The sequence below is a fragment of the Lissotriton helveticus genome, chromosome 3_1 (assembly GCF_964261635.1).
Source record: "Lissotriton helveticus chromosome 3_1, aLisHel1.1, whole genome shotgun sequence".
NCBI lineage: Eukaryota > Metazoa > Chordata > Amphibia > Caudata > Salamandridae > Lissotriton > Lissotriton helveticus.
This window is the reverse complement of record NC_136061.1, coordinates 1825857162-1825870301: the sequence shown is the minus strand read 5'-3', so window position 1 is coordinate 1825870301 and position 13140 is coordinate 1825857162. Positions and strand designations below refer to the sequence as shown.

Here is a 13140-nt window from a genome sequence, read left to right as displayed (position 1 = left end):
CCTTTTAAACTCCTTGGTTTACCCTCAATGCTCTTGGTTTGTGATGATTTAAGGCATTTGTAGTGCCTTTTGCAATTGCACTCTGGCGATCACTGCATCAGCCGAGGGCACCACCTTGGTGCTTAAGTCTCCCCAGGTTAGTAATTCTCCAAAAGCATATCCACACATTCCATAAAAAGACTAAGACTGCGTATGCTTTCGAAATTCTATCCACAGTGTTGACCTGCGCTGCTTCAGTGAAGCTTACTGACAAGTGCAGGACCAAAGCTAGGCTGAAGACCGGTTTTTGGGAACGATTCTTCCAGAAGTTAACTTTATTCAGAGATAGGGGTGGTGTTTTTTTTGCCAATTTAGTGCCCTCTTAGAATTTTCTGAAACTGGTCATTCGTGGTCTGTGGCTCCAACATTCTATGCGATATCACAGAAGCTTTAGTGCTCTCTTTCTGTTAACCATCTTGCACTGGACGTGATTCTTCAGGGATCCAATCCAGGTGCTTGAGGAGTTCAGCAATGCAACTGCTTCCCTCTTTTTTCAACCAAGTACAGTGAAGGGGAACTTCTATAAGGGCTGCAAACATCAAAATGGAGATATTTTAAGAATTTTCTGTTCTTTCTTTTTCTATATTGTAGCATGGTGCAGTTGCACCTCAGGCTTCCTTCCAGAGGGATAAACAACCTACTTCCAAAATCAGAAAACACACAGACAAGTCAGTTTAATAACAGAACTAGACAGCAATCATCACAATACATAGTGCATACAACTTGAGTGCTTGGCAGTGCTTGCTCAGTGGGTGGATATTTACAGATGTCTGTGGAGATGGATAGAAAGTCTGAAAATGCAATTTTCTTACCAACACAGGCACCAAGCATGTAAGAGCCATGGGTTGAGCTTGGGACAAAAAGCAAACCCAAATGACTGATTCAAAGTCCAAGTATTCTCCACACTTGTGTTGTTGAAGGATCTCCAGGAGAAGAGTGCTGGTTGTCAGACAATCATTGCCACATCCTGGGGAACACTCAACATGAACAGGTTACACATACCTTGTTGCCGCATGCTCCTCTAGTCCAGTCTCTGATTACTAGATAAGAGACAAGGCGGAGTACCTGAGAAGGCTTTCTGTCAACCATGAGAGTGAGCCCACATCAGACCATGAACAGGAAGGTAATTCTGACTAGGGCTAGCTCTTCAGTGGAGGGCCCAGACATAATGACGGAAGACGACCAGAGAGTCCACACTGACAGCTGCCCTGGAGACTTTAGCTGCCCTGCAATACCTTGGCCTCCTTCCAAGCACTGTGTTAAACGGCAAACTGCAGGATGTAGGTGATGGAGAAGGTGGTCTAGAGGAAACGCATGTTGTGGGCGATCAACAGACTACCTTGCGATATACGGGATGTGTGGGCGATAATCTTCATTATTCTATCCTTTTACATAGATGGTCAAACTTAGACTAACTAATTCAAGCGTTTTTCATTGTGGTGACAATACAATTAAATGCTAATATCTACAGTGATAATTGCATACAACTCTGGGCTGCTAGGCTACCTTTTTGTGGTTATTGTGAAACCGTGTGATCCAATGTACATCAGTGTGGTGCAGCACAGGCGAAGTATCATTTCAGTGCAACTCTAGATTAGCTGAGTTTATAAAAAATGTGGCATGATTATAAGAATCTAATAGCAAAGTACGCCCCTACTAGGCTGCTGTTCTCCAATACCACTTAGTGAATCTGTGCGCAGTCAAAAAGAGGGAAAGGTAGCTTTTCAGTGTAAATATAGTATACCATTGTCTACTGTTAAATAAAAGCAACTCACAGCCCCTTTCCCCGGGCCGTCTTGTCTATAAGGAAGAAGGCAGCATACGGTTCAAAGGGGGAGAGAGCTTCATTTTTAACATCAACAGCGACAATTGGATTGGTACACTGAATCTCCTGTAAACTATCCCAACAGTTGAATGCAGAACTCGTTGTGATTCTTGTATGCAAAATGATTCTGCTCTGGCCAGTAGATAGTGATTTTAGGGTAGCCAACTAATACTCGAGGGTGTGCAGTAAAACAAATAGCTGCACATCACTGGTGCCATAGACAGTGTGTTGCTGTAATATGGCCCCAAGGTTATGTGCCTCAATTTTGAAAGTTGGCCACAGTGGTGCCATTGAGCACAGCTCACCGCTGTCTCTTTTAGCCCCGCCCCAATGGTGCTGCCTGCTGATCAGTCCATCTGAGGCACTTTGATGCTGGAACAGTATGGGACCTCAGAAAAGCTTTTATATGGCTGGTCCAGCATCAGTGAGGTGCCCACCATACCTGACTTGTAACAGACTGAGTTCCAGTGCCACTTGCTTTTCAGAGGTCGACCTTTTGTCATCTCAATGCTTCTTTCAGCAATTTTGTTTCAAGTACGAATCTCGCCTCATGCAAATTGCACTGGTGGTGATGTTTGGTATGTGAATTTCTCCATCAACCTCCCCATCTTGCGCTCCCTCCCACACCCTCACCGCCCACCCAGCCTCCAACTAGGCTTTTACTCCTTCCTCCTGTATTCACACTGACCGTCAGTCAAATCATGGAAAACAAAGAACATTTCCGCACACCATTGGATCTAATATTTGTTAATCTCTGTTGGAGTCTCTGCTGGCTGCACCAGACCAGTCCATCATTAATCCCACCCACTGCCTGACTTGGTACATAAGGCGCAAAACACCAAAACTGCGGACTGAAAACCCATTTGAAACTGGAGTTCTACTAGCAGTATGCTGCTGCGCATCATTAGGCCAACCTACACTTTCTTCTCTGTGCATTTTCTTTTCAGCAACCTCTACATCTTTCTCATTTTCCACTGATATACACGTTCTGTTTTTCTTGCTATTTCTAACTCAGCCTCATTCTTTGTCCATGGTTCCATGCCCTTGCTCCCCTGCATTTTCATATTTATGTCCTCATCAGAGCCAGACATGTTTGTGGGATTGGACTGGTGCTCTCTGCATCCGCACTGGGTCACTAGACATGCCCATCCGTTCCCGGTTCAGCTTTTTGTGCCACATTTCAGAAGTTCAGATAACACTTCCAGAGCGTAGTCTGAATGGCGTAAATATCACCAAAAGATTAGCGTCCCCACTGCCTTCAGTCTCACAGGCCTATGCCTTTGTTTATTCGTGTGCTAAAAACTGCTAGCCACATTTGTGAGAAGAAAGTAGGCGACTCTTCAATAAAAAATGGAGACTTAGCTTTAAGATTTGTTGTGCTCGTACTTTGATGCAGAGGCACATCTGCAGTGACTCATGCCAGGTTCGTTCCACAGGTTCTGTGAGTGCTGCATTGTTCAACCAGGTCACTGCTTTCACATCCTGTGGAGCCTTCAGTACGTCCACTCTCCAACAGTTTGGTACAACTGAAGCGATGCATGTCACCCCTGAAAACTGTTGTGGCTGAAGTTCTTGCTCATACAACACTTCGGGGAGTGCTGTTGCACCTATATAAGCTTTGGAAATTGCAGAACTCACACTCTGCAACAGGATGCACTCGTGTTATGTAGAGTATGCAGTGCTCACACTTGGCTGTAGAGGGCACTAGTCTTGACTGAATCGGCTCAGAGCAAGCAGCTCATCTCTGCGGCAGGGCACTTCACTGTGGCAGTACAAACCTCACCTGTTCCACCAGAGTCCGCAAGAAACCACTTGAATATGCAAAAGCCACAGACCTCACATAGCTACACTTGGCTTGACCTTTTATACCCCTTACACTGCCCTTGCTTTATGTATTCTCAGGAGACTTGAAGGAAACATCTGGCACAGAAACTAAAACGAGTTCCAAAAGTCTAGGGACCCTGCTAAGTTTTTGTACTTTCCATTCCTTGTAGTTTCTTTAGTCTCAGCAACAGATTGGAGACTGTTTAGGGGCAACACGTGGACCAAGGATACTCCCTTGTGTTGACAAAGTGCACTTGATATCACTTCCTCCAACTGTGGCATCTCGATGACGCCCATTGTCAAATCCACAAGTGTCTCTCAAGTTCTCGACTTGCTGACCCTGGAAATAATTCAAGAATATGCCATCCACGAATTCAATTACTTTTCTAGGCAAGGGCCTTGTAGTTGAATGTTCATCACTGTTTTACTCTAGCCCACCTGACACATAGTTTAACATCTCCCTCTGCAATTATGAGCCCTATGTCACCCGATTTATACTAGGCCCCTGAATGTCCAGGTACTCGAAGACATTCATTCCGCTTAGTATGTGGCATTACCCTAAACACCGATTACAAATTAAGCTGCACTACCAACAGGGATGCAACAGCAGCACTGTCTCATTCCTGGATACCTTTCAGTGACCTCGCAATGCTGCTGTGTGGAAAGAAAATCCCCACAGAGGAACAGATAAGCTGTTAACATGACTTGTGAAATTGATTTGTGTACCTTTCCTGTGCACAGTTTTTTTACTTATGTTGGTGCCAATAAAAGCCCTCTAGGGGTGCTCGTTCGTCGCCCTCTGCCAATACATTCCAGTGATTGGCTGTCCATGCTCAACCTATTCAAACACCATCTTATACCTCTTCCATTAACTATGTGTATTAAGGACGTTTGGAGCTGTACATCATTGTCACACAAAAGAAGCATACATGTATGCGTATCTGATCAGTGATTTTACAAGACGACTAACATCCCTCCAAACCCAAATTTACATTTCCCTTCCAGTAATTATTTAATTTTGCTTTATTTCAACATTCCCAGAAGACGAGACAAAGCCACATGTAGCATCTTCCCTGCCAGGCTGTTGAAATGCCTTGCTCTTAACATTGGGAGATAAACCCCACAACGCACAAACACTGCAGCTCCTCGATCACTTGAGCTGCCAGCCGGAGGCAGTCCTGTTGAAGTCTTTAGCCTCCTCTTCAGGAGCCTTGCGATTCAGCCGGCCTAGATCGAACATGGTAGTAATCTTCTTCAGGGGCCTGGATGCTGCCTCTCGCAGTTTGCGAGCATCAAATCGTGGTCGATACAGGAGGAGGGGTAAACGGCACCGGAAGAAAAAAGAAGGCTTTTCATCTTTTTTGGAGGACTGCTCTTTGCCTTCACTGCTCTTTTCCTTTTCCTCCTTCTGCTTTTCCTCCTCCCTGGGTGATGACATCTGATAGAGTAAGGCATCCCACATCTTGTTGGCTCGGGACTCCTTGGGTTTTGAGGTCTTGTTTACTGGGCTGTTATCTTCTACTGCCTTCCCCTCTTTCTTATCTTCTTCTACTGCCTCTTCTTTGCCTTGCATGGCCTCCGATTCTGGAACTGGGAATTGAGGCACCTCGGGCTCCACTACCAGGTGCTTCTTAAGCCGGGACCAGCCACTCAGCTTGGTTCGTGGTGGCTTCACCTTCTCAACGGTCTTCAGCAGAGGCTCTACCTTGGTGCTTGGTCTGCTGCTCGCAGATAGATCTGGGGAAACAGGTACCTGTTCAGTTGTGTTAGCTTTTTGAGTTGTGATATCCACCTCTACCACTCTCTCATGTTGCGTGGATTTGGTGTCTTGCTGTGTTGGAGTTAATAGCTCTGTGGTTTTGGTGGTCAAAACTGTTGTGTTATTTTCAGGTGCTTTAATTATATTCGGTTGAACGTTGGTGGTAGTAGGCCCTGACACAGACTCTGAGGAAGGCTTGTTCTGTGGTGCAAGGGTTAACAATGCCTCTTGTGGGTTTTTGGATGCAGTGTTATTTGTTATTGTCTGAGGACTTGTCATTAATGGTGCGCTCTTTTGAATGGCTTCGGTTTGACCCAGCTCACTGGGGATGTTGTCCTCTTTTGTCCTAGCCATTGCCTTCTGAATGCACTCTGAGATGGCTCTGCTTGCTCTGAGAGATTCAGGTTCTGGGAGTAGTGATTGTACAACGTTCACTTGCACCTCTTGCACTGTGACATCAAAGACAGGTGTGTGCAGATTGGCAGTGAAATTGGATGGTGCTACTGGTTCCACGATCTGTGGTATGGGCCGTGGAAAATGAGCCTGACTTGAGGGGGCAGGCACCAGACTGGGAGCAGTGGGTCTGATCTTTGGAGGCTGTTGGAGTAGCAGGGGTGGAATGACAGGCTTCACTGAGGGCGATGGAGGCCGAGGGGATGGTGTTCGTCGGAGACACTCTGAGAGGCTGCGCTGTTCAGTGACAGTGAAGGTGAATGACCTGTGTTGCGGGTACGGCGATGCCACATGGTGTACTGCAGGCTTAATGAAAAAGCGAGGTGGCAGGGAAAGGCCGAGGAATGTTGGGGTCTCGGGGGTAGGTGGTGGATGGGGGGACCGCTCATAATGCTCAAGATCAGGACCGGCTTCGCTCACTGGAGACAGGGTCGAGCGGAAGGCCTTAGGCTGTGCTGAAGCAGCTGGTGGATTCTTCTTCTTTGCAGCTTTTTGCAGCACTTTCTGTAGCCGGATATTTTCTTTGCCCGGTTTAGGCAGGAGCGGAGGGGGCGCCTGGGGATGCAGTTGCCCCTCTTCATTGGGTGTTGGCAGTTGAGTTACCGTCATCACCATGTTATCCCCCTGTAATGGAACAGAGTTAAAATTAGACTTCCAACCTTCTTGGCCTATTTTAAGTACATACGTTTCTAACTCTGACTGTATTTGTGTGACATATTCCTCACCCAGGTTTATACCCAAAGCCACATTGGTAGGTTGTATCAAATAGTCTGCGTGCTGCCTTCTTTCATTACCTATTAATGCTGCAACAGGGTAGATGTTGTTTCTGTAAATTTGCTTTTAAAATCTGTTCACTCTTCAAACAACAATCATGTGCTACGATTTCTCATATGTAAAACGTGTTTTAAGTGTTTGCAGAGGTCCTTGCTCTGTAGACATAGCCAATTACCACCATTTCTTTAAGTCAGGAAAAATAATTGTGTATCAGGGGGTGGTATGTCATTGCTGTATCGTGAAAAGCCCCCCTCCCCAGGATCCATATTATCTTATCATTCCAGTCGTGGTCTACTACCTCCTCCACTTAAGCCAGAAATCTCACCATAAAAATCAGACGCAGTCGCAGCCTTGAGCCACTAAGTGAATTTAGGCATGCCCCAGTAACCCAATAATGTTCAAGCACACTACCTGGCAACAATAATCAAACATAGGGCATCGTTTAATGTAAGCACCGTAATGATACTGTAAATTTACTAAACAATATATTATGTCATTTATGATTCATGAATTAAGCTCTGGGCAGTGTATGGGTGGAATTTAAGCTTGTATTGCTACCCTAACTGGGAAATGTTAAAATCACAAGAGTTCAGTTTGGTAACGTCATCTGCATTAACTGAACCGTAATTAAATGTATTTCTTTTTTCAGTGAGTTTGAAATAATTTTTTTAAAGAATATACCCTTTTCCACTGACTATAGATCCAATTGCTCAGGGCATTTAGCCATGCTTAGTGCATTCCAACTACAAGGTGTTTCAATATCCACTTGTCCCTGAATTGTCCCTGAATCAAGAGTCCATATCCTTCTGCTCTAAGAACTGGTCATTGGGCCTTCGACCAGCTTTCGGCTCCCTTGTGCCAGCTTCAATATTACCCAGGTCTTGATACTCAATAAGGTCTGTGGCAAATATGGATGTTTCTTAATGCTAAGTTCAGTCACATTAAATAATGCCCGAGGCATTCACTCACGTCAATGCTTAAAGCGACTGTGTCTCAATTACTAAATGCTCTGTGGTGTCTAGGGCATTTGATGCTCATTGCCGCTTGGGGCGAGTATATTCCAGACAGCCAGATCCCATTGGTATCCCTTACTGGTCAGTCGTATTGATGTTCATCTCTAGTGCTATTTAGTCTCACTTGGGCCATTGATGCTCATTAGTTTTAGGTTAATTGATGCTCTTTACTGTTGGGAGCTATTGATGTTCATTATTTTAGGGTAATTGAGACTCTTTACTGTTGGGAGCAATTGATGCCCATTAGTGACTGGACTTTTGATGGTGATTACTGCCTGGGGTTTATATTGATTCCATTTACTACCCAAAGCCTTTCATGGCGATTACTTTTTGAGCACATTGGTGTTCATTGTGGATCGGCTTCAGTCAAGCCCATTTCTTGGTATGGCCATTGATGAGAATTAATCCCTGGGACAATTGTGGCTTCTCACTGCCTAGAAGCACTGGTGCTTGTCACTGCTTGTGGCACGTGATGACACCAATTTAATCAAGTCAGGCACTAACTCGGGTATTAATTTCACACATTATTGTGTACGTTGGTAAGACGTTATCCTTGGGTTTCTTTAAATGATGAGCAGGTGCAAACCATCACCATGCACAGGTTGTTCCACTTCCTTACAGTCTCAAAATGTGAGTCCAGATCTGTGCCATTAGCAGAGGCTGCTCTCTGTGTCCAGTGGTGGCAGAGCACAGGGAAAGGCCATGCATAAAGGGTTCAGGAGAAGGAATACTGAACGTAGGCATCAGCTGCAGGCCACACCTGGCATCCAATAGATACTCCATATGAGTTAAGACCATGCACAGTACTTTTAAATGCATCAGTACTGGTTGCAGGGGATGGCCAAATGAAATTCCTTGCATGCAGTCACCTAGTGGACATTGTTCATGGCTTACCAGCCTTGCACAGTTGGAGGACAGGGTACAATAACTGAGCACAGAGCTTAGATGCAGAACAGATTTGTGCTTCCCTGGCTGCTGCATAGGGTCTCCAACCAGGTGCACTCAGTTTGAGAACAATGTGATAATGAAATTCTGACCTTGTAGTCTGATCCCACTGTGTATGACCTTTGACTCCTACATGCTACATACCTAAAATACAATTAACACTGAGTCCTGCAGCCACTATTGTCCCAAGTGGAGGTTTTGTGGGTTAGCTCTGGGCTTCTCAGAAGTATCTGAGTTGCAGTTCTCTTCAGAAAGGAAAACACAATGTACCAACTCTTGTACTGATGTGTCTGGCTCTGTGAGTTATTGGCTGTTATTGGAGTTAATGGATTTTGAGGAAGGTGAGCACACCTCTCTAGCCCAAAACCCACCGCCCAAGCAAAACAGTTTCACACTATTAAAGAAATAATTCCTTGTAGATGCTTCAACGGATTCTTGGGGCACTGCCTTTGGGGAGACCAATTGGTTATCTATGATGGCCGACAGGACACTGTGCTATTAACTGGTGTCCAAGTCTAGCTCACTGTCTGGTGTTCGTAGCAAGCTAGTAGGACTGTACCCACTGGATGTCCCTGTAGGTGTTAGATGCGGTACAAAGGCTTATATCTTAATAATAATAATTATATCCACATTTGTAAAGCGCACAATCACCCATTAGGGTCTCTAGGCGCTGGGGGCCGTCGGGAAGATTAAGCAAGCTATTGCCCAGAGTCGCATGGTGCTGGGCTAATCTGCCGCCGGTGCTGGGGATCGAACCGTGATCCCCAGATTCCGGAGTCAGTCGCCCTGGCCGCGGCGCCACACCTCTTCCCTCCCATCTGCAGTCAAGGGTTCCAGGTGATAGGGCACCCATAATGTGCACTGGATGGTTTGCCCTTGGCCACTGGTAAGTTGAAGAGAGGTCCACATCTTCCACCAACAATATCTCTTTAAAGTAGCTGCTGGACAGATATTTCCAGTGGTTCCAGAATTGCCACACCCTCTCCCGGCTGATCATACTGGATGCCAGGCCAGAGATCAAAAACAAACTCACCCTTCTCAATGTCTGAAAGTTATTGGCTGATCGCCTCTTGCTTTCCACCCCAGTGTCCTCACGCTACCACATACATACATATATACATATATAAATATATATATACACACACACACACGTGCGTATAGCTGGGCAGGGGCAAAATTGTGATTGCTGGTAAGTTCTTAGTTTGTTGATGTCCTCATGAAGTTCTCTACATTCAGCTGGATCTTGGATCTTTCCTAATGGATGAAGTCATACAGCCAGATCTTCATTTTCCTAGCAAGTTGAGCAGCAAGAAGATACAGGCTTTCCAAGAGTTCGGCCCACGCTGAAGGAGAAGTGGCAACCAGGCAAAGGTTACATCCCTGCATATTAAATTGTTTTCTATCCTGATGCTGGTGCACAGACCCTTCTTGATGTTGAGTTGAGACATTAAACAAAGTACTCGCTGGTGGTCCCAGTGCTGTAGTTAAGGATGTTCCTTCCCTATGGCCATATCTATAAACCTGCCGGTGCAGGCCATAAAGTCAGCACCCCTTCTTTAGGATTTATTGGGCACCTCCAAACAGTGTAGAACCTGCTGGGCAATCACTTTGGATATGTTCATAATACTCTGTGTGTTGGTCCGCCGCCTCAAAAAACACATGTGCTCTGTAGCTCTTACCCCAGAAACAACTGGGTTGGCCCTTCACAACATTCTCTTTAATATGGGTGCTGGCAGTGCCCATCACCCACTTCTCCCAAAGTAGCTTATATAACATCACCAATGATAATATCAATGATGTAAGATGTTAGGTTTATATGTTAGACCTTTTATAGTTGTGCCAGGGACTCTGGCCAATAATTAAAAAGTGGATGCATTTAAAAGACCAATGGGACCTAGGCTGGATCAAAGTCGGTCTGATTTCGTCCTTCCAACTCATTCAAAGATGTACCTGTATAGCTTTTCTCTGTATTAAATTTTCATTATTGGATTGTGTAGGCTTTTTGACTGTAGTGTGGGTGGGCATCACGTGTGTGTGTGTCTGTGTGTGTGTGTGTATGTATATATATATGTGTGCGTGTGGTGTGTGTGTGTGTGTGTGTGTGTGCGTGTGTATATATGTGTGTGTGTGTGTGTGTGTGTATGTGTGTGTGTGTGTGTGTGTATATATGTATATGTGTGTGTGTGTGTATATATGTATGTGTGTATATGTATGTATGTGGTATTTGTAAGGCGCTAACCTCCAGGGCAGTTGAGCAGAGAAATAGTTCACTTCAGAGATTGGCAGTGGACTGTTATTTTGTCATAATGTGGTGTCCTATAAGGAGGTGTATCTTTAGCTCTTTCCTATATTGGAGCAGGGTTGGGTCAGTTCTAACGGATATAGGGATGTCATTCCAGATCCTAGGTGCTTAAATTGAGAAGGACATTGTTTTTTGGGTCTAGCCTGGGCAGCGCATGCACTGCTCCGTGAGCCATGCAGTATTGAAGTATGTACTTGCAGCCCCGCCCACTCTCTGCCCATTTTTGTCATTGGCTTGCGTCATTGTCCTTCTTAAATGCTGGCTTCTGATTTTTTATTAGCCTTGTTAGTACCTCCTTAGTACCGCCTTGTCTTCATGTGTAACATCCCATGAGGGCTGGCCCTTTTACTTCGGTTGTTACCCGGTACGTCTTCTTTAGTCTGTAAGCACTATTTTCTTTAATGAGTTTCTTTTACTACAGGAGGGTCTCTTGTGTGTAGTTAAGACCACTGGCTTGTTTATTTAACTCGTAGAAACGGGAAGCTCTTCAAGGGCCATGGGAGACAGAAGGGGCAACTCAGCAATGCTTTAAAGCATTTGGAATGCAATAGGTGTTTTATTTATGTTTTAAAAACCAAAACATAAATAAAAGGAATTGTCATTTGCAATGCCAATAGCTCAAACTCTCATAAATGCGAGACCTATTGCATTGCAGATGCTTGTTCTTTTCTGCATGTCTCCAGTTTGTCACCCTGGCTGCATGTATGCCTGAAGCCACCATAGATGACTGGCTTGTCCGCAAGATACACAGAGATGTTGGTTGAGATGGATTAATACATGATGCAGTTGGTTTTGAAGAGAATGACGGCCAACAAAAGGAGCAATTGGAGTGCCATCAGGGTCGGGATAAAGTAGTCCTATTTCTTCAGGCCCCTCATGAGTTGTACTGTGGTATGTATAATGCCCTGAACTGGGGAGGAGGGCTGATGGTTACTTAGTTTGGGTTGCCATGGATCAGGTTATCCAGATGCAAAAGTGTAAGGGCTTGAACGTTAGTTCTGAAGTCGATCTGTCAGAGGAACTTTATCACTTTTTCAAGTAGAGAGAGCTGGCACCTGGCCATTGGATTTGCTCGTTTCCTCTCTTGAGTGGCCCTGCCCGCAAGGATACCTTATCCAGCTCCCTGCTGTAAGACATGTGCTGTCAGCTGATGATCCTCTGCCTTCCTAACTCTGAATTGAGTTAAATGGACTCTTGACAGATGTAGAGGGCGGGTCGAGATCATCGGGTGTACTTGGAGCTTTTCCTAGACTGCTGGTTAGTATGGCAGAGTCAGCTTGTTTTGAGCCACTTAGGGCCTGGATATCGAGTGTCCCCTTGGCAGGAACCTTGTTCTTACTATGTATTCGATGGGTAGTGAAATCTTTTAGTTAATTGAAGGAATTGAATTCCCTCCACTGTCGTAATGTTGAATGTTGAGAATATTTCACTAACCAGTCTTCTCTCATTCGAATCTTGGCTGCCCTTTGTTGGCCCTTTGTGGTCTGGACTCAAGTTAGATGCGCCAAACTTTCATCTGCTAGACTAACCCCCCCAAGCACACATTTAAAGCTGGGTTAAAATATAGGCTTCATTATGAAAATAGAAAGTCGTACCATCAGGCACTTGGTATGCCAGTCGCCAGGTGGAACAGATCACCTATCATTTCCAGCTGTGCCTCATTTGCAAGGGAGTATGCTGTAGGAAGTTGCCTTTTTATGTACTGTTGCCATTGTAAGGGCACAAAATTGCAAAAAGTCAAGAAGACCCTCTGCTTACAGGGCTTACTTTAATAATCTCAAGTGCTCTATTTGTGGTAGTGTAGTCGAGCAGCTTAGGCTTATCAGAGAGGAGAGTTGAGCATTTGCTGTTCACTTACAGTCAATAAATGGTTCACACACACAATAAGAAATCTGAGCTCAATGTATAAAAGTAAAATGGATTTTTATATGAATTTAGACACCAAAATCTTTAGAATAACGTAAATACTTTCAGAGATATTGATTTTAGAAGCAAACCGTAAAATAACTTAAATAGCGGTTTTGAGGCATGAGCCTCGAATGCTACAATGTTAACCTATGGGAGGAAAAATACATACAGCTATACCCTACTTGCGGTCCGAGTTCAGGGGTGTCCTTTCGGTGCTGGGGGGAGGAGGGCGGGGGACAAGGTCCAAAGTACCATCAACAGTTTCCTTGTACCGGCCCTTGTGTGTCCGGGTGCAGTG

General features: G+C 45.0%; 2 protein-coding genes across 5 annotated transcripts in view; one reads left to right on the top strand and one right to left on the bottom strand.

Annotated features, from left to right (window-relative positions):
- The window catches only part of LSP1 (lymphocyte specific protein 1), a 311165-nt gene that overhangs the window by 283982 nt on the left and 14043 nt on the right, over positions 1-13140 (top strand). The gene's annotated exons all lie outside the window — the stretch shown is intronic.
- The window catches only part of PRR33 (proline rich 33), a 132399-nt gene continuing 123952 nt past the window's right edge, over positions 4694-13140 (bottom strand). The window contains exon 2 of the mRNA XM_078682741.1: positions 4694-6524. Within this exon, the coding sequence (XP_078538867.1) occupies positions 4839-6515 (1677 nt within the window). The 5' untranslated portion in view covers positions 6516-6524 and the 3' untranslated portion in view covers positions 4694-4838. The remainder of the gene's footprint in view (positions 6525-13140) is intronic.